Source organism: Phoca vitulina, unplaced genomic scaffold (genome assembly GCF_004348235.1).
Source record: "Phoca vitulina isolate PV1807 unplaced genomic scaffold, GSC_HSeal_1.0 scaffold118, whole genome shotgun sequence".
Classification (NCBI taxonomy): domain Eukaryota; kingdom Metazoa; phylum Chordata; class Mammalia; order Carnivora; family Phocidae; genus Phoca; species Phoca vitulina.
In genome coordinates this window covers 51,113-71,362 of record NW_022589821.1, presented here as the reverse complement: position 1 = coordinate 71,362, position 20,250 = coordinate 51,113, and the positions used below count along the sequence as shown (strand labels likewise).

General features: G+C 59.1%; 4 protein-coding genes across 5 annotated transcripts in view; 1 reads left to right on the top strand and 3 right to left on the bottom strand.

The window, feature by feature from the left end:
- PBXIP1 (PBX homeobox interacting protein 1) overlaps window positions 1-767 on the bottom strand; it is a 10,122-nt gene extending 9,355 nt beyond the window's left edge. The window contains exon 1 of the mRNA XM_032398702.1: window positions 686-767. The gene's annotated coding sequence lies outside the window, so the exon portion shown is untranslated. The remainder of the gene's footprint in view (window positions 1-685) is intronic.
- Window positions 768-1,597: 830 nt separating this feature from the next.
- On the bottom strand, window positions 1,598-5,336 carry PYGO2 (pygopus family PHD finger 2). The gene is made up of 3 exons (XM_032398709.1): window positions 5,234-5,336; window positions 4,824-4,873; window positions 1,598-4,275 (listed from the first exon to the last, which is right to left on the bottom strand). Exons 1-3 carry the CDS (start codon window positions 5,334-5,336, stop codon window positions 3,208-3,210), a joined length of 1,221 nt encoding a protein of 406 aa, XP_032254600.1. The 3' UTR covers window positions 1,598-3,207.
- Window positions 5,337-5,699: 363 nt separating this feature from the next.
- SHC1 (SHC adaptor protein 1) lies at window positions 5,700-13,673 on the bottom strand. 2 transcript variants are annotated; one of them, XM_032398698.1, is made up of 12 exons: window positions 12,199-13,673; window positions 11,550-11,620; window positions 10,971-11,034; window positions 10,726-10,845; window positions 10,431-10,484; window positions 10,206-10,257; window positions 9,931-10,057; window positions 8,784-8,982; window positions 8,620-8,689; window positions 8,405-8,539; window positions 8,009-8,247; window positions 5,700-7,267 (listed from the first exon to the last, which is right to left on the bottom strand). In XM_032398698.1, exons 1-12 carry the CDS (start codon window positions 12,691-12,693, stop codon window positions 7,139-7,141), a joined length of 1,755 nt encoding a protein of 584 aa, XP_032254589.1. In that variant the 5' UTR covers window positions 12,694-13,673; the 3' UTR covers window positions 5,700-7,138. The 2 variants fall into 2 exon arrangements, with proteins under 2 accessions (XP_032254589.1, XP_032254590.1); XM_032398699.1 differs by having other exon boundaries at window positions 8,405-8,536.
- Window positions 13,674-15,999: 2,326 nt separating this feature from the next.
- On the top strand, window positions 16,000-19,175 carry CKS1B (CDC28 protein kinase regulatory subunit 1B). The gene is made up of 3 exons (XM_032398686.1): window positions 16,000-16,219; window positions 17,929-18,056; window positions 18,649-19,175. Exons 1-3 carry the CDS (start codon window positions 16,161-16,163, stop codon window positions 18,699-18,701), a joined length of 240 nt encoding a protein of 79 aa, XP_032254577.1. The 5' UTR covers window positions 16,000-16,160; the 3' UTR covers window positions 18,702-19,175.
- Window positions 19,176-20,250: the final 1,075 nt, after the last annotated feature.

The following is a 20,250-nucleotide window of genomic DNA, read 5'->3' as shown; positions in this document are numbered from 1 at the left end:
GACTGCTAACAGGTGGTGGCAGGAAGGAAGTGGCAGCAGCTTGGGCCGAAGTCCCTGTTTATCCCTGGCTGTGTACAGCCTGCTCGGGTCCTCCAGAACCAGGCACCATGGCAACCAGGGTGATGTCAGACCCCCCGTCTCCATGGAAACCAGCCACGGTATCTGGGTCAAGAAGACAAACACTTCGGAGACCCAAACAGGAGACAGCCTGGAAGCCCTACACTCAGGGTCCCAAACTCGGCTCCCTCCCTCGCCGCTGAGTCCATCCCAGATGCCACACGCTAGCCCCGCGCTCCCCGGCCCGCAGCTCCTTGCCTTATTAGGAAGTTGCTTCCTCGGTCTAACCTCCACCCCTCCCCGCGCTGCTTCCAGAGCTCTTTCTCGCCGACCTCTCCGCCTCCACCCCCTCCCCACTCGCAGTCCGGCAGGATCCAACAAAAACACACTTTCAGGCTTGTCGGGCACTTCTGCCATTTCTAGAAGACAGCCAAAGGGGGAGCTCTCCCCCCCTGGCTAGCTGCACTCAGCCCCTCCAAGAGTGGCTCCCCCAAACCTGTAAAGCGGAGGAGCCGCAGGAGCCCGCCCGGGGCGCCCCCCCACCGCGGCCCAGCGGCGACGCGCACGCCCGGCTGCGGCCCCCGGTCCCACGGCGGGTCCGGAGGGCCCCCGCCCCGTAGGGCCTCACCTGCCCGCGCCTTCGGTCTTCACCCGACCTGTTGCTGCGGCCCCGGGTTTCCAGCCCAGCAGGGAGGGAGGCTCACGTGACTGGGGCTGGCCAATGGAAGGCCAACTTCCCTGAGGGGGCGGAAACTTTCGGCCAATAAGAGCTGGAGTTGAGAGGCGGGGCCGGGGAGGAGGACCTGCACGGGCCCCGGACCCCGGCTGACCTCCCGGGGGCTGACTGCGCTTGCCGCAAACTGCATTTCGGGTGACCTCCCCTCCTTTCCCGGCGTCTAGACAGTTTCTAGAGGGAAGACCCAGCTGAAAGGCAGAGGCACCTCCCGAGACAGAGGGCCAAGGTCGACCGTAGGACAGACAGACACAGCTGCAGGATGGGGGAGGGGGCACGGCGAGCCGAGGGTTGGAAATAGCTCTCCCGCCGTTCTCCCCCAGCTCCGGTGCAGCGGCAGGGTGCCACTGCTACTCTTCTAAAAGGGGAGGGGTGGGGGTCTGGGAAGCGTCCCCAAATGAAATCTGTTGGACCAGGGGCAGCCCCTTCCCACTACACTTGACCGGGGGTGCGGGGGGGGGGGGGGGGGTAAAAAACCCGGGAGGACCGGAGCGCGGCCCCCCCCCCCCCCCCGGGGGCGGGGGGGGGGGGGGGGGGGGGGGTGTACTAAACCCAGAAGCACTAACGGCACTTGTCCCCGAGGCCCTGGCTGCAGGCCTGGCCCAGGAATGTGCCCAGAAAGGAAACGCGTTCTCACTCCGGGACTCAGGGGTAGGGGTGGCGCACTAGGGCCTCCCTTGGCTCCTCGACTAGTACCAGGATCAGTTCAGGGGCCCGCCGCCAGGAACCCTGGGGCACATACCTATCCTCACCCCTCAAGCATCCTCCCCACCGGTGAGAGGCTCATTCCAACCTTTGTGCGCAGAAACAGCAGGAGTCCTTGTATGGGTTTTCAAGTCCTTTTATTAATCCAACCGTACAAAAGACCCCCACCACATCTCTGCCACCCCCATTTTCTTCCAAAAAGTAGTGGAGAGAGAGAGAAGGATTGAGCAGACCCCTCCCCCAGGAGCCACTTAAAAAAGGCAGAGATGGGGGGCAGGGGAGGAAGACATCACAAAAATAGCAACAGATAAAAGAGGGGCAACAGAACCACAAACACAACACAAAGCTGGGGGGGAGTGGGCTGGACACTGGAAGAGAGAAGCCCTGAACCCCCTCCCTTCTTTCCCACAGCCTCAAGCCGCTGCCCCACCTGGGCAGGCAAATGCGCTCTGCAGTACATTTGCTAAGTCTTCACAGGCTAGGGTCCCCAGAGAAGCGGCCAGGGGACCACCAGCTCCTCTGGGCCACGCCTGTGCCTGCCTTCCCCACCCCACTGAGGAATGTGTGCTTGAGCTGCAGTGCGGGGCTCCTACCAGGCCCTGGGCCCATCTCTGGCACGCAGTGCCTGAAAAATAAAATATGAACACATAAAGCCCAGTGCAGGCCTCTGGCTGAGAGGAAAAACTGCTCATCACCCGGCCCAAGACACACAGAAGGGCAGGGAAAGAGAAGCAAAACACACCCAGACCCTGGACTGCATCTCAGGACCACAGCAATGGCCGTCCCGCTACCTCCCTCCCCCACGGGCTGGGACAGGGACCCTTCGATCAGGAGATGAGGTATAAGGGTTCTGTGCCTTTCCAGGCTTTCCTTCAATCGAGCCAGGGAGGCAGAGGAATACAGGGGCCAAAAGCTCTAGACCACCGCGGACAGGACCGTGCAACAAACGGGCGAGGCAGGGAGGGCCATGCGAGCAGAGTCCACGTTCCAGGACAGCCTGAACTTCAAATATCCCGGTCTGTCAGACCGCATATCCCAATTTTTGGCAAAAATATGGTCATTAGGAGAAAAGCCCAAGAGAGGCTGAGAAAGGGCCAGTGGCTTTGGTATGAGGGACACATGTCCGGACATCATCTCTTACCCACAGTCTTGAAGCCCCAAATCACCAAGAAACTGCCCCAGCCAAAAGCTGTCCTGCTTCTTCAAGCTATTTGGTTCTCTGAAGGGGTAGGACTTGGGTAGGTCTTAGGAGGAGGCAAGGGGAGGGTGAGAAAAAGGAAAATTCCCCATTTATTCCCTAAAGCTGTCTCCTAAAGCCCATGAAAAGGCTACTGCCAGGATGGGACCCCAACTCCTCTGGCCACTCCACACACTAAGGCTGCAGCCGTGGGACGAGCTAGGAGTGTCACGCACAGGTGCTGGGGCGTCCATCGTCTGCCCGAGGAGACCCCTGCCCTCCAGATCTTCCTCCAGCCTCTCTTCTCCTGCAGCCACACCCCTCGGCCTTCGGGGACTGGAGCCACCACAATGCTCGGCAGGGCTTTGGTTCCCTGGATCTCTGTTGATCTCAACGTGTACGTGTAAGTTTCCAGAAAAGTGAGCAATCCAGGCTCTTCTGCCTGCCCACCTCAGTTCCTTCTCTGCCCCCAGGAGCCACTGTGTTTTGCCCCATGGGGACGGGAAGCCAGTGGAAACCATCCCCCTGGTCGGCATCACCCATCGTTAGCAGCCACCAGCTGCCCCACACCCTCACGGATGTACACAGACTGGATCTCCTTGGTCTTGAGGCAGAGATCGCAAGCCCAGACGGCGGAGGCCTCGGTGGTCAGCAGCCCATACGCGCTCTCGGTCATGCCCGTACACTCACGGTGGAACCACTTCTGGCAGGAGGCCTCACACAGGATGGCGTCCTGGTCATCGTTCACCTCACTGCGACAGGCGCCACACGGGTACACCAGGCCTGGGGGAGGCTGAGGCCCTGAGCCCCCACCCGCCTTGCTGGGGGGTGCCAGGCTGTTGGCATCTGGAGTTCCCCCACCCCGTCCACTGCTGTTTGGGGGGAAACTGGGCTGATTCCCATTAACAGCAGCGGCTGGGGAGCCTGAGTGAGGCTCCTGGGGAAAAGCAGTGGGAGCGGGTGGGTTCAGGGGCTTTCCCCCATCCTCACCACCAGGGCCAGGAAAGCCAGGGTCCGGGCCAGGGAAGGGACTTGTGTTGGGGGGCAGGCTGGGGAGCCCCTGACCAGGTCTCTGGAGAGGAGAAGGGCCAAAAGGTGCTCCCGGCTGGGCAAAGCGTTGGGGGAGAGAAGGGGGGCCCAGCTCCCCTCTGGGAGGTTGTCCCATGGTGGGTGAGATCATGGGGCCAAATCCCCCCACCGGGCCTGGCATCATCTGCCCACCAGGAGGGCTGAAGTTCTGACCCAGAGGCTGGTTGAAGGGTTGGCTAGGAAAGTTCATGTTGCCTGGGGGTGGGTAGCCGGGGCCCTGGGGGGGCATGTTGAAAGCAGGGCCCATAGGGTTGGGAGGAAAAGGGGGGGGCTGTCGACGAAGGGGCTGGGGGCCCCCTCCACCCCCAGTGCTGTAGCCCGGAGGTACCTGGCCTGCCATGCCCCCCTGTACACGGAAGCCTCCAAAGGGGACAGGACTGCCAAGGAATGGAGGGGCCGCGCCCCCCACCTTGGGGGCTCCGAAGTCATCCTCAAAAGGGTTGGATGCAACCAGGTGATCCACCATGGGAGTCGGGGGTGGCGCAAACTCCGTCAGATGTGAATATGCAGGGCCCTAGAGGGGAACAGATGAGGCAAAGAGGTTTATGGGCGGGAAACACACAGCTAAAAACCAGGAGGGCAGCAGAAACACACGCCGTGTTCCGGACGCTCCTAACGGCCAGCGCGGATGTAAATCGAGACAGACCTCAGACCGGAACAGAGACAGAGGGCGGAGGAAGCAGGCAGAACTGTGCCGGGACGCTAGCTCTGACGCTGAGTAACTCCAGACCCCTGAGCAGGTGTTCGCTCCGTCTAAGAACAGGGACAGTGCCTATCTCCCGAAACTGTTACAGCACCGTCAGCAGAGTGCGGGGGAAGGCGCTACCGAAAACCTCAGCAAGTGGTAGGTGTCATCTACAGGCAGGGAACCAGGACAGGGAACACGCGGGAGAGGACGACCCCGGCCTGCCTGACGAGATCAGCGGTCCCACGGCCTGACGGCGCCCCCCGCCCGTTTGTTAGGAAGTGGGGGGAAAGGGCCAGAGCAGAGCAGCCTTCTCTCCGCCCCGCACCTGAGGCAAGACGGGGGCACGAACGACGCCCCCACCAAGCCGCACTCACCTGAGTGTTTGACTTCCTTCGCTTCTTCTCCGGGCTCTTCATCTGCAGACCTGGAGGCGCAGCAGAAGCGGACACAAACACGTTTCCCTGAGGCGGCCCGCCGCCAGTCCCCGGACGCGCCTGGAGCAGCTCCTCTAGCTCGGACAGGCGCCCGCTCACCGACTCAACCAACACGAACAAAGGTGCCACACGACACACGCCGCACGACCACACTCTCGGCCGCCTGTTCCTTTAAACGACACGCCGCCCCCCCGACTCCCCGGCGGCCCCGGCCGTCCGTGCGTCTCCCAACCCCGGGGTCCTCCATCTCGGACACCCGACCCCCGCCCCTCCCGCCCGAGCCTCCCGTCGGCCCCCGGAGCCCCCCCGGCCCCCGGCCCCCCGAGGGCCCAGCCCCTCGGCGCTCTCACCGGCCTTGCCCTGCTTCCTCCCGGTGCCGGGCGGCGCAGGGGGCGGTGCGGGGCCGCCACCTCCCTCCAGCTTGTCCGGTGGGGGCGGCGCCGAGGCGGCCATGGGGCGGGGGGGCCGGGGTCAGCGGCGGCGGGGGACGGACGCGCCCTCGGGCGGCACCATCGCCGGGAGGGGGGTCGGGGCGCCCGCGGGGAGCGGCCAGACCAGGCGGCGAGGCCGGGGGGCGAGCGGAGCGCCAGCCGCCAGCCCGCGGCCACACCAGCAGCAGCACCAGCGGCGGCGGCGGCGGCCGGAAGCGGAAGTCGCGCGGACGCCACCACCGCGCGGCGATGGGGCGGGGCGTGGGCCGGACCACCCGGCGGCCGAGGGGGTGCGCGGCGCGGGCGGGGACACGTCCTGCGGGAGGGGCCGCCCCCCGCCCCCGACGGGGTGGAAGCGGCGACCGAGCACGGGCAGCAACAGGGACCACGAAGCCGAGGTACAAGAAATAGGGACTTTAATGAAGAGGATTTCCCTTTGGTATAGTGAGGCCCGTGGAGACACCGTGCCAAACGAAACGGAAAGGCCAGGACCGAGACCTACACTCGCAGCGGCAGGACGGGCTCCGGGGCTCCGGGGCTCCGAGGCTCCGGGCCGGCGGGGCGGCGCAGGCGGCCTCTGCCAGGGCCTGTCACTGCAGGTGTGAAGCTGCTCACACCCGTGGGGCCTCCCCGCTTCGCTCCGTCTAGTCCTAGCCCACGATCTGCTGCTCAGAGCCCCAGGTCTCTGGTAGAAAAGAGAATGCTGTCGGGCCCAGCTGCCTCAAAGGCTGGGAGGAGGAAAATGCCAATCATTGTAAAAGGGCTTTGAAAAGTCAGAGGTGACGTGTACACGTAATTGATTATTGTCATTTTGTGCTCAAGATAAGCCATGGAAAACAAGGAAAATAAATCTACAGCCCTAAAATATATGCATATAAAATAAATGCCTTCCCAAATCTACAGATGGTATTTGGGGATTGTCTACTGCTTTCTTCTCGATGCCCCCGTTCCTGCCTCCACAAATCCACCTGGGAGAGTTACCAGTTAAGGAGGCCCGAATCCAGTCACCACCCCCCCACCCCAGTAGGAGGAGGCAGGGACCAAGGACTATGCTTTGGCTGTAGAGTATAATATGCATGCAACATTGGGGAGGGGGGAGACGACTTACGAAATGTATATACAGACCCCTTGAGGGGTCCATCCCCCCGCTGGCCAGAAAGGGGAGCTCTGAGGCAATCTCTAAGGGTTGCCTATCCCCAGGGAGAAGGGACAGCTGCCATTCCTGCCTCTGTTCTCCCAACCCAAACTGGAGGGGGTGCTGAGCAAGGAGAGGACAGGGTCCCAGAAGCCAAGTAGGTGTCAGCACCCCCACCCTCGACCTCAGGGGCTCAAGAACTCTTTGCATAAAATATCTTCAGACCTAGGAGATGGTCAAAGGCACAAAGTTTAACCACTGGGAGGGAGGGTTGTTGAGAGGGGTCTGGGGTACCCTGAGCCCAGGGGTAGACCAAAGGCGTGATTCATTCCCCCTTCCCTGGAAAGGTGATTGCCCCATTAGGCCTTTCTCACTTCAAGGAGGCACGCTGCCTAGGCCTCAAGCACCCGCCTTCTTGGGGAAGGGGGTATCAGATTGGCACAGGAAAGGCCCAGGGAAGGGAGCCACTCTGTACAGTAATACTTTGGTAAGGTTCGGGGAGAAACAGGGTTCTACCCCAGGCTTCTGACAAACCCTCCCATTCAGCTGCATGCTGAACTGTGTCCACATTATCCCTGGCTCCAAGGCAAGGCCAAGCCCACAGAACGCTCCCAAATGAGGTCCTGAGAACCAAGGAATAGGGTGGAAGGGGTGGGAGGGCCCCTTCGGGGAGAAAGCACTGAGACGGATCACAGCTTCCGCCCCACGGGCTGCTGCAGACAGAGTTCACTGCCCGCAGAGATGATGGGCAAGTGATTGTCCACGTGGTAGCTGATGAGGTGGCTGACGCTCTCAAAGCGGTGATCCTTTGTCCGAACCTGAGGAGTCAATTCAGGTGAGGAGTCAAGTAAGACCTCTGCCCCCAGGACTACAGAAACTGGAATATTTAAGAGGGTTGAGCAAGGAGAAAAAGACCGCGACGGGAGTGCTGTCAGTCCAGATCATTGAGGCTTCTCTAGAAAGGAAATCCACAGCTAGCTCTGGAAGTGGGCAGAGAGGACATCAGCCCCAGAAACTGAGAAGCTGGGGGATATCTACTCTCCTGACCGAGAAGGTGGCATGTCTCAGAGGAGGACACACACTACGAAAAAGATAGGGAAGGCAGGCTGGGGTTGCTGCAGAAAAGAGCCCAAAGTTAGGAGGGACAGTGGGGCGGGGCAAATAGGCGACAGGACACCGAGCTGAGCCCTGAGTCTGGAGATGCTGGGGAGGTCCCTGGCTCCTCTTGGAAAAGGAGACTTGGGGTTTCTAGGCTCTAGCCATCCAACACTGGGCATCACCACCTCTCCAGGATGGTTTCCTTGTTTGTCAGAAGAGGGGCTCAGGCAAGCTGAACACCTTCTAGCTCAGATGCAGTCAGGGCTGGGGAATTGAGGACTGAAAGGAACAGAGCTCGGGCTCAGGGGTATGAGAAGGGAAGGACGCCATCCCGCTGGGAAGGGTGCCCATATTCACATGCCAAGCAGGGAAAGTGGGAGGCAGCAAGGGGAGATGCATGGCTATGCAGGAGCCCTTTCTGCCCCCCCCCCCGCCCCAACACACACCCCTGCTCCACTCACCACACCCTCTGGGTCCACCAGCAGCAGGTGCTTGGGCTGCCCACTCTGCAAGCCAGTGAGCACATACTGTCCCGGCGTGGTTGTGCTCTCCCGCACCAGGAAGTCCCCGTTGAGCTGCAACAGAGCCTCAGCCTCCCGCCGGCTCAGCTTCCCGTGGAACCAGGGCTCCCCTCGGAGCTGCTCAGCCATGGCCACGGCCTGGACAGGCGGAGGCACCCGAAGGGCATCTTCGAAGGGCTCTGGGGGTTCAGAGAGGGGGCTAAGAGAGGCAGCTGGCACAACACAGGCCAGGACCCAGACCTTCAGGGAGCGGAGGCCTGGAAGGAGAGAGCAAGGCAGAAGAGGAGGACCCGAATAGAAAGACGGAGATGCAGAAAAGGAGAGAGGAGCACTCACTCATGTCAAAGAGGTCTCGGGGCGTGCTGCCATTGATGGCAGGATTGGGGGGCCCAGCCCCACCCCCTGCTTGCCGGGCCTTGTCTAGGTTCTGGACGTTGACATAGGAAGGATCATCAAAGAGCTCTTTACCTGCTGAGGAAAGGGAGGCATCACAGTGACCCCAGCCCTGCCTCCTGCACCCCTGCCCCTACACCTCCCCGCTCCCTTCACACCTGGGCAGGGTGGTGGAGGTGGCATCTGTTTGCGAATTTCTGGGTCTCCCCCGACAGGCTGCCCCACTGGCTGCAGGGACAAAAATAAGATGAGACCAGAAGCCCAAACCAGCCACTCCCATCCCAGATCCCAGGCCCAGCCCACCTCCATCCAAGTAACTTACCAGCGTTGCTCCCAGGTGGCTGGGGGTCTGGCCAATGGGTGGAGTGGGTCGAGCAGCCCCCAGGGGGGCTCCTTCCCGAAGCCTCATGTCCACCACTCCCCCAAGAGGGGGTTCCTTCCCGGGGAAGTCATTATAGTACTGGTGGTCAGGTGGCTCTTCTTCCTCCTCATCCCAAGCTGAGCCATCAAAACCAGCCATCCTGAGAGGAACAGGAGGGAGGGAGGGCACAGACAGTGGCCATGGGCCGGGCACTTCCTGCACAGCGGGCCTGAGGCTGGCTGTTCTCTAGAACAGCCGTTCCATCCTCCCGGGAGCCCTGCAAGGTAGCTATTACCTCCTTCCCCAGTGATAGAAGAGAGATGAGGGTCAGAGGTGGAAAAATTTGCCTGTGGTTTCACAATTAAAGGGTGGCGGAGCTGAGTTGTAACATCAGATTTGATTTTAGAGTTCATGCCCTTGATTATCATGCTATCTCCCAATAGGGAGGAGAAGCACAAGGAAGCAAGAAGGGATGTGCTCCAGAATAGTTTAATCTCCTCTAAATACTCAATAGCTACCGGCCTTAAGCTGGGAAAGAAAGGTAGAGCTCTCAGGAAAAAGACAGCCTCCCTCACCCAAATTCTTTTTTTTTTTTTTTTTTAAGATTTTTTTTTTTTTTTTTTTTGACAGAGAGATACACAGCGAGAGGGAACACAAGCAGAGGGAGTGGGAGAGGGAGAAGCAGGCTTCCCGTGGAGCAGGGAGCCCAATGTGGAGCTCGATTCCAGGACCCTGGGATCATGACCTGAGCCGAAGGCAGACGCTTAACGACTGAGCCACCCAGGCGCCCCTCCCTCACCCAAATTCTTGATGGCTCCTACAGGCAGGAAAATGAAAAACTAAGGATGGAGAAATGAGTGAGAGAGACAGGCCGGCAGCGCGGCGGCCCGGCACGCGAGAGCAAGAGCGGGCCCGCAGCAGACAGGGCCTGGCCAGACTTTCCTGACAGCCACAGGAAACGCAAGAATAGCAGGAAGTGGGAGACACGCATACAGGTTATTTTCACCCCGACCCTCTCTGGGCTCGAGTGTGAGCAGTGGAGCACACCTGCTTTCTCCGTTCGGGCCTGGGGCCCAGAAGCTGCCCCTCACCCTCCGCACCCGCTCACCTGTCATGAGGGGTGACCAGCTTGGGCGGGTTCCTGAGGTATTGTTTGAAGCGCAACTCGAAGGCCTGGCCGATGGTGCTGATGACATCCTGAGCGAGCCCTTCGGGACACTCCAGGATGTGGCAGGCTGGGGGCACAGCAGAGGCGGCCTGCTGGGAGGAGGCGCGGCCAGGGGCCCTCGTCTTCCCGGCAGGAGCCCCTGCTTAGCTCCCCAGGTCCTGCTCACCTGCCTCTCGGACAGCTGGCCCCACCCAGCGCTCCCCACCACGCCTCACCTCTCTGATTCACCGGGTCTTTGGCAACATAGGCGACGTACTCAGCTGTGTCCTGGGGTGGGCAGGGTCAGAAGCAGCCCCTTAGCTCAGTTTTACAGCCCACCTCACCCCTGACCCCTACACAACCCAGGCCTTTCCAGACACCACTTCGATCCCAGCACACCCTCTTTTCCAGCTGGTGTGGCCCCTACTCTTCCCACCCCCCCGCCCTGTTCCCCAACTCACCGGGTCCCCACCGGACGCAAAAGAGATAGACTGCATGTGGTGATTGGCGATGATCTGAGGGTTAGTGCAGGGGACAGAGAAAGGAGGCAACGGCATGGGTCAGGCAGCCCTGCGGCACCTGGGCACCCCCAGCCCCGCCCCACAGCCCTGGAGTGTCAGTCCCACCCTTTTGGCTTCTTAGCCCAGGTCCTCCTAAGCTCCTCCTTCCTTCCTGTCTTAGCTCCTGGCCCTGTGACCAGGTCCCGGCTCAGCCCTCCCAACAGTGTGTCTGGCCCCCTCACCCAACCCCACCAACCTGTTTGCAGTCTGCGGCCATAAGGTTGAGGCTGCTGGTGGAGACGGTGAGAGTGATTGGCATCCCTGCAAATTTCAGGTTACTCCTCCCCAGGATGGAACTGAGCGGGCGGCTACAGGGCTGGGGAAGGGCCCAAGGATCTCAGAAGCTGGGGGTTCCCCACACCAGGAATCCCCCACCCTCTGCCTTTTGGCCCGCTCCCCCACATTTCCCAGCAGCACACCCAGCCCCATCGGCCCAGGTACCTTTCTCCTCCTTGTCGCCCCCTTGGCACCAGGCACAGCCTCACACACCAGACTGATGGCCTCCCTGGGGAGAAAGAGGTCCTTAGACCTAGAGCCTGCCTCCCACTCAGCTGGGGCTGCCACAGGGCAGGGGGAGGGGAAGACCAGGCCAGACTCCAGGGGCACTCCAGGCTCTTTGTCGTGGTGGATTGAATTAAGGGCCTTTAATATTTGATGACACGGAGAGGCCACTTCCTGGCTGATTGGGTTAGGGCCTCAGTGGGTCTGGCCCCACCCCCTTCCAGCTACCAAACGTCCCATTCCCTTCCCAAAGGCAGCAGCAACCTTCCACCCACCCTGTTCTGTACTCAGGCTCCAGCTGCCGGCTGGCTCTGCTACCTCCCCCACCACTCACAGGACTGGACAAGTAAGAAGGGTCCAGACCAGAGGGGCCTCTTTTCATTCAGACTTAGACTCCCTCCCCTCACTTTCTCTCAATCCCCTTCACCTAAAGATAAGCCATGGCGAGCAAGCGACCGAGACCCAGTCCCCCGCTCCCCTCAGCAATCCAGGACCCCCCCGTCCGCCCCCCCCACTCACCTGGTGACCTGGGTGCGGGTGTTGAAGTCCAAGGCACGCATTGACTGCAGGACCTCCACACAGCCCATGTACTGCGGGAGGGACGGAGGGGGACAGTCAGCCGCTTCCCCCCACCCCTTCACAAGGAGCCCCGGGCCTCTTCCCTCTGGGCTCCCTAAAGGAAGAGTAAAGACGAAGAAGTTTTGCCAGCTGCCTGCGGCTACACCCCACTACGTGCAAGATCAGAGGAAAGGGCAAGCTAGGAGGGCCTCGAGCATCTGGGAGGAGAATGTGGGGGGCAGTGACGGGCACTGGGGGTGGGGGGGCGGGAGGGGGGTGGAGTGATATCCCCAGAGGGAGGAGGCTGGGGGACACAATCAAGACTCACTCATTCCAACACTTACTAAGGGCCTGCAATGTGCTGGGCTTTGTGCTAAGCATGGTGGGGGGGGGGGGGTCACAAGAAGGAAGGGGCCCAGGTAGAGTTGGAAGGGGAGGGGCCGCAGAAGCAGCGAAGAAGCTAGTAAGGTATGAGAAACAGGACCCTGAAACCAAGGGAGGTGCTGGGAAGAGCAGAAAACAAGAGGCTCGGGTAAGGCTGGAGTGAGCAGAGGAACCGGAGGGGTCCGGGAGGGAGGAGGGAGGAGGGAATGGGAGGATGTTCACTCACCCGAACCAGGTAGGAAACCCCGGGTCCCATGACTTTGTCGTTGGGATGCAGCCAGCCCCGCGTGGGCTTATTGACAAAGCTCCCGTGGCGGGTCCACTCCTCGCCCCCCAGCTGGCCCCCTTCCACCCGAGTCCTGCGCCCGCCGCCTCCACTCAGCTTGTTCATGTCCTGGAGGAGGGGCAGGGGGCCTGAGTCTGGCATGGCCGCCCCTACGATCCCCTCCCCATCCTCAGCTGCCCTTCCTGGCTCCCCCTTTGGCCCCGGGCGCCCCCCAGCTGGGTTGGCCAGCTTCAGGTTGCTCATCCGGGGGAAGAAGGAGCACAGGGTAGTGGGACTATCATCCCCAGGCAGAGGTGGCAGGATGGGCCCCAGGGACGAGGCCGATGGGGAAGGCAGCTCCTCCGGTGGGGTGGACCCTGAAGCCCCTTCCTCCAGCGATGACAGAGACTCATTCCGAAGTGGGTTGTACTTGGGCTTGGGGGGCAGGAGATCCATGGCTGCTGTGAGAGGGAGGCTGCTGCCCAGCCCGGCCCCCCTGCCAGTCAGGGCAAGGGGGCCAGGCAGGGGGCATCCCCAGGCCCTTAGTCTGACCGGACCTCTATGGCCCAGGGATCTCAAGGATCCTGGGGAGGGTGAGGGACAAGAAGCGCCAGCACCCCCGGCTCAGACCCAGATAGTTTCAGGCCCCATCCCCGCCCAGCGTGGAGCCTCTTCTCTGGCTGAGAAGAGAACAGGCTGGACCCAGAGCTGCCTGGCTCCTCCCCAGGGGCGGAGAGCTAAGGCCAGAGACCAATCCCGAGGACAGTGCTGACTCACAGGCTGTAAGGGGCTAAGCCCCCACCACAGCCCCAGCCTAGAACTCTGGCAGGGATAGAGCTCTCCATGCACCACCACCCCCTCCCGCCCCCAGACAAACCACCAGTAATCTGGGGAGGAGTAAAGTGGGGGTGGGAGGGAAGGATGTAGGAATGAGAAGGAAAGGAGGGAAATAAGAGGAGGTCTGGATCAATCCACACAGGACATGGGCAGGCCAAAGGGAGCAGGAAGCTGCAGGAGGGTAGGGGGAATGAGAGAGGAAACAGAGGGAGCTGGGGGTGGAAAAGGGAGGGGATCCCTGAGCTCAGCACTTTCCTTCCTGTCCTGGTGGAACACGCAAATGCCCCCCTCCTCCAGGCCAGGCCACCCCTAGCAACACCACAGTCGGGTGGTGGCCCCAGGGAGCCTGGGCCATTAGCACCCTCTGCTACCACGGCTGTGGACAGGAGGGTAAGAGTAGGGGAAAGGATGGAAGTGGTCCCAGCGGACGCAGAGAGGGGCCAAGAGGAAGAGCAAAGCTGGAGAAGTAAAGGGAACGAGGTCCAACCTGGGTGGCGCACCAGGCAGGAGCTGGGGCAGAGGACAGGCTGATGGTGCCCTACCACGGCACCCACCATGCCAAGGAGCAGCGGCCCCCAGCCAAGCACTCTTCTGTGCCCCCTTCCACAGGCCGAGTCAGCAAAGCAAGCTGTCAGGGGCGGCTGGGTGGAGAGGTGGCAGGGCTCTGACCCGCCAGACAGGTTCATACCCCTCCTCTTGCAGTGGTGGCTAGGGAAGGTGCAGGGTCCACCACGGAGCACAGTGCCCCCCAACGGCAGGGGCAGAGTCTGGCTGGAGGAGATGGGAGAGTGAAACAATTCTCCAAGAGAAGTGGGGGCTACAGGCTACCAAAGGATAGAGGGGGCAGAAGACAAATCTGTGCCAAGGGTGCCAGGGGTGGGCTGGGGCTGGACACAGGGAACAGCCCCACCGATCCCTTCCGCACGAGGCTCCCAGACACAGCTCTGCTAAAGGGGGCCTTGGAGGAAGGGGCAAAGTCACCAAACAAAAAGTAGTAGAAGATACATACAATCCCCACGATCACTTTGGGATTACCTATTCTTAAACTCCAGAAGATACAAAGACGCAAACTATAGTCATTGATAATACTAGCATTTAAATCGTGTTAGATACTGTGCTAAAACTCTTTTCCCTGGTCTTCGTCACTCCATTTCCTCAGGCCTTCAGCCCTCAGGCCTAGAGAGATTGAGGAAGGGGTTTTGCCCTGGCCTCGCACCGCCCCCTCCTCCCCACACAGGCCAGGACGTCCTCCTCCTGCGGGAGCCCGCACAGTCCAGAGGCAGGGAACAACCAACAGGTGTGGGCGTTTGGAAGGAAAGAAAGAGGAAGTCGGGCTCTTTAAATTTGCATAGGAAAGGAGCTTGCCTACTGTGAGTCGGGGTGGCTGGGTGTGGGGGAGAAGCTGCTCGTGGCTTCTCGGCCCAGCAGGGAGGAGGAGGCAAGTAGCAGGAAATGGCGAAAGCCTCGGGAATGTTTCCAGAAGGGAAAGCTGGGCGAGCGGGACCAGAAGGAATGCCCAGACAAGAACTCTGGTTAGGGAGCGGAGAAGAGCCAAAGAAACGGTGGAGGCTGGGGAGTCCCTTCCAAAAAAAAAAAAAAAAAATCAAACAGCAAAAAGGTCACTGTCCCCTCCACCCACGCCAAGCCACCGTTTTCTGGCAGCAGAGAACTTTCGCCCCTGTCGCACCCGCAGGTCACACGCCAACAAACCCATGGCCCTACCAGGTCCCGAGGTGCAGGCGTGAGACCTACAGCTGTCTCTGGGGCGGAGTCGGTCCTGAGCAGGGAAACTCCGAGGTTGGGAACCCAGGAGAAAGCCCCTCTCCCCGTCTCGCGCCAAACCCCAAGTCCAGCCCCCTTCCAGCGGGCCCACCCTTGGCAGGGGGCAGGGGGAGGTAGAGGGCTGCCTCGGCCCTCGCACTGCTCAGAACCGGGCGGGGCACTTTGACTTCCCACCTGCCGGAGCAGGAGAGCTCGGGAGAGCTGGGCCCGAGGCCCAAGCGAGAAAAGGGAACTCTGTCTGCAAGGGGTTTGGGGACCCCAGACAGCGCTTCTGAGGAGGGGACCCGGGTCCCACTCGGAACGTTCCCGAGGGGGCGTGGCCCCTAGGTCGCGTGCACCGGGGACTTCCAGGAGGCGAGGCCCCCCGCACGGCCCGACGTGGTCAGGGAAGGGGCGGGGCCTCGGGCGGGGCCCCTGGGGAGGCGTGGCCTCCCGCGCCCGGCCTGTCCGCCGAGGGGCGGGGCTCTGGCCTTCTGGGAGATAGGCTTTTTGATGGACCCGTCGCCAGGAGGCGGGGTCTCGGGGAATTGGAAGAACTACCGTCAGGTTTCTCGCAGTAGGGCTTGGAAACATGTCCGGGGGTGGGACTTCCAGGAAAGCTGGGCGGCAGGGTGGGGTCGTGGACAATAAACAGAAAACAAATCGGGGTTCGGGGAGCCCCCTGAAGATGGGGGTGGGACTTCCGGGGAGGGGGTCTCAGGGGGCGGGACTTACAAATGAAGACCGGAAGTAGGGTCCCGGGAGAGGGGTTCCGGGGTGGAGGAGTGGGTCATCTAAGGAGAGGGAGAAGACCCAACTCACCAGGGCCTCATGGAGTCTCCGCACCGCACCGCACCGCGGCTCGATTTGGTTCCGGATCACGCCACTGCCTCCTTAGCTGGCCGTTCCAACTTTCTCCCCGGCCCGGCCTCCTTGAAGAAACTTTATTGCACTCACTTCCGGCCTCACTAACCCCTGACCCTCTACCTCAGCGTCCCTCCTTCAGCCGTCCCACTTTCCCGAATCCGCCAATGGCAGCGCGAGAACGCGCACGGGGGCAGGGATAGCCAATTAGAGGCGTATTTTTTTACCTACGCTAGTCCTTGACGAACGTAAGAAGTACACTCCAATAAGGACTCGAGGAGAAGGAACTCTAAGCCAATCCGAGGCTTGAAGGTGGAGTTGTCCCGCCTTAAATCAAAGGGACCAATAGGAAGCGCGGGCGGCGTGTTTGAAAGCGAGGCCAAAGTGGGTGGGAGCGCGTGCTGCTGGGAGTTGTTTGGAGGTTGGCGGCGCGGGCCTGACGGTCCTCAGACTGAGCGATCATGTCGCACAAACAGATTTACTATTCGGACAAATATGACGACGAGGAGTTCGAGTACCGGTTAGTGCCGGCGCGGGGGCCATAACGAGGTCGTGAACTTTGACAAGTGAAGGCTGAATCGACAGGACCGACGCAAGCGCGAGAGACTCACGGGACGCGGACGGGGACGATCGCGGGGAGCGCAGGGCGCATGCGCGAGGGCCTGGCGGCGCGGGGGCGCGCAGACCCGGCGAACTCCGAGTCAGCTGGGAGCGGGGCAGCGGGGCAGCGGGCGGAGGGGGCGTGGCTAGAGTTCTGGCTGACCCCCTCCACCCTGACGGGGTTCTGGAGCGTTCTCTGAGCTTCCCCCGGCATGTCGAACTTTGCCTTGGGGAGCCTGCTGCGAAGAGGTGGCCGCAGCGGCGCTGGAGGATTCCTGGAAAGGGGGCGTGGGCGTGCGGGCTTGTTGCGGGGAGGGCTTGGAGGAAAGACGGCGGGGGCCTGCTAGATGCCCGTGGTGTCTGATCCGGCGTCGGGGTGCCGCAGCGCGAGCACAGCCCACGGCCCCTGCCGCCCCCGACCCGAGAGTCGGAGCAGAGCCTGCCGGGCTTCGGGAGGAGGCGGTGGGGCTGTGCTGGGGTCAGGGACCGGTGTGGGGCATAGCACCGGCCGCGGGCTTGCGTCTGACAGATGCAGCGCGGCGATTCTAGGCCGGAAATCGCGGGGAGCGAGGATTTTGCCCCAGTCGGCATTGCAGGCATTCAGTGTGACGCTCACACCGCCTGCCTAGGGGGTGTCTGGCTTTCTACCTTGAAGAACATAGAACGGAAACTTTCCAGGCTCGTGTTCCTTTTCCAGCCGAGTGCGGGGCTCCGGGGACTCGGTGTGTGCTGACCCGTACGGGACCGTGGGCCCGTTAGCCTTCTTTTCCACGTCTGAACTCCGCCAAGTAAATTCTGTGCTTACCACCTCTTTGCAGGGTTAGGAAGTTGTAAGTCGTGGGGTGCTGTCTTGGTGGCGGTGGTTGCGAGGGTTTGTTGGTGGGTTTGTGTGTCTGATCTGATTAGGTATGGAAGGCCGTCCCCGTGCCGGGGGCTCGTCCATTGAATGGAAGCTATCTTCACATATTTAGACTAGAATTGTGCCTTTGCGAAGAGTCTCCGCTACTAGTACAGAGAGCGTCTAGTGTATTTTCACTGAGCACGATGGAGTCTATCTGGATTAGCCCAATTCATGTCAGAGTAATAATTTTTTACCATGAAAGGAGACATCCTTGGTTAGGAGAACATGGGGTTTCCCAAAAGAAGTCTCATGGCAACTCTCTTCAAAGTTAGGAAGATGACATCGAGGGTAGATTTTGGAGGGTGAGACATTTCCATTTCATCCTTTGTGACGGCTCTCCCACACAGCGCTCCATAAGAGGCCTTTCTTTGCAAAACCAATCCTTTTCAAAATTACTTTTAATTATTAACACTGTGTGTGCTATGGGGCTGCCCTTATAGCGTTCTAGAGTAATAAGCAGACTGAGCTCCAGGAAGGCAGGAAAACAGGTGCTTGTTCATTTGAGTTAGTCGTTAGTCATTAATGTGTGCTTTTTAACATACTTTGGTGAGGATTTACATAACTGGCCTTTATTTCTAGCTGCCTCTACCCCACAATAAGATTATATAAACTCCCTACCATCAGAAACCGATTTTTTTCTTTTTTTTCCTCAGCTTTGTATGCAAGCTCTTCATACTGCACCCTGTACTGATGTGAATTCTCCCCATCTTTCCATGTTTCTCTTACAGGCATGTCATGTTGCCCAAGGACATCGCCAAGCTGGTCCCTAAAACCCATCTGATGTCTGAATCGGAATGGAGAAATCTTGGCGTTCAGCAGAGTCAGGGATGGGTCCATTACATGATCCACGAACCAGGTTGGTGCGATGTCTGAAAGCAACGATGGAGGGCTCCTTCACTGAGGGAAAGACAGAGTGATGAGATCGTATAACCCAGAGAAATGGGGGGGATGGTAAGGGTGCTTTATTGGTTCCTCACCAGCCATCTAGAAAAACTGGAGTGACCAAAAATAAAAGGAAAGTATCTGGGAAGTTCAGAGACAACCTGTCCCTGAAAAACCTCCTTTAATCTTTAGTTCAGTCTGAGTGTGCCCTTTTTTTTCTTAAGGCCACATATACCCTGGTAGAGGTTATGGCCCCTGCATCATTCTCCATCAGAAAGTGAATTCTTGGATGTGTTCCAAATAAGCCAAGGAAAGTATATTTCTTGATAAGACACCAGACCCCAAGCTGCCAGACAAAACTAATAAAGGCCCCCCGGGGCTGTACAAACATGGCGAGGGAACTGACGCTAACCGCTCTCGGCTTGGCAGACAGGCCCAGCTTGTGGGTCTGCTTCTAAGGCCATATGCTTAAATCTTAATTTAGTCATAAAGATCTGAGTGGGTGATATCTGGGAAGTGCAGAGACCAGTGCGAGCGTGTCTCTTCGATTTCACTCACTCTTTCAGAACCTCACATCTTGTTGTTCCGACGGCCACTGCCCAAGAAGCCGAAGAAATGAAGCTGGCCGCCACTTCCAGCCTCGAGCTTTACACAGCTGTCCTTGCTTGCTAACATCTTCCTGATAACATCATTATGTTGCCTTCTTGTTTCTCACTTTGATATTTAAAGGATGTTCAGTCCACTGTTTGAATGTGCTGCTGACTGCTTTGCTTGAGCAGAGCCGACAGCACCATGGCCCAGCCAGATGAGCGCTCTTCGGGCTGCAGCCTCAGCTGAGTGTCACCCCAGAAACCATGCTGATCTCTGTACCCAGCAGAACACACTTGGTAGGTGGAGGAAGCATCTGAGAATAAGGCCGTGGCTGTTACAGGGATTGTGTAAACTTGCTGTTTTGTTTTGTTTCTTGCCAGGTGTTGTATGTATGGTGGTTTGTTTCAATATATTGGAAACTTTTCATTTTATTCAAGAAATCTGTTCCATGTTAAAAAGCCTTGATTAAAGAGGAAGTTTTTATAATCTAATTCTTTAATTGTAAAGGTTTTTTTCCCTTCTCAGGGTGCACATTACACTCAGTATCATGTTTCTGATTATATTCCGTTCAGTCAGATAATGAAGTTCAGCTCTTTGCTGATAATGAGGCTTATTTCAACATTCAGGTAACTGGTTTTTAATCTACTTTAAGCAGACTTTCTGTCAAACTTCTGAAATATATGTTGCTCTTGTTAGCCTGAGGTAGAGGTTATGTAGAGACATCATCTCATCAAAACAAATTAACCATTTCCTACAGTCAGGGATGCTGCCTTTAACGCAGTCCTGGTATTTGAAGGGCACAAGAGGGTGCTCCTGTGCCCCACTTCCTGCCCAGCCTAAGGCTCTGGCAGACCTGTGGCCTGTTAACTGTTGGCGGGGGGGGGGGGGGGGGACACACACAACAACGTGGGCTGTTTTTTAGTGGCTGGTGCTGATGCCTAAGTCATTCCTTAGCGATATTGCCTTAATTGGTCTGGGGTGTGGCCTGGATGTGGGAATTTCAAGCATTTTTATGCAGGTAATCGGAGTATTAACCTTTGAGAAAACAGGTGTAAGCTGTAGTTGTTCAAGAAAACATTTCTCCAGGGTGTCCCTGGTTGGCTCAATTGGTGGAGCGGGCAGACTCTTGATCTCCGGGTTGCAGAGTTCCAGCCCCATGTTGGGTGGAGATAATAACAGGAGTGCTAAATAAAGGACATGAAGCTTCTCCCTGTCTTCCACCCATTTCTTCTTATGGCGGTAGTTCAGCGGTGGTGCCTAATGCAGCAGCGTCGCCATCACTGGGACCTTGTTAGAGATGCAAGTTATTGGACTCTACCTTAGACCTACTGAATCAGGAACTCTGAGGATTGGGCCTAGCAATGTTTTAACAAGCTCTCCAGGTGATTCTGGCGACCACTCAAGCTTGAGAACCCACTGATAAAGAATTGGACCAGAGCTTTTTTGTGGGAGGGGTGGTCAAATATTAAATCTTTAAAAAAATAAATAAAAATAGGGGCGCCTGGGTGGCTCAGTCAGTTAAGCGTCTGCCTTCTGCTCAGGTCATGATCCCGGGGTCCTGGGATCGAGCCCCAAGT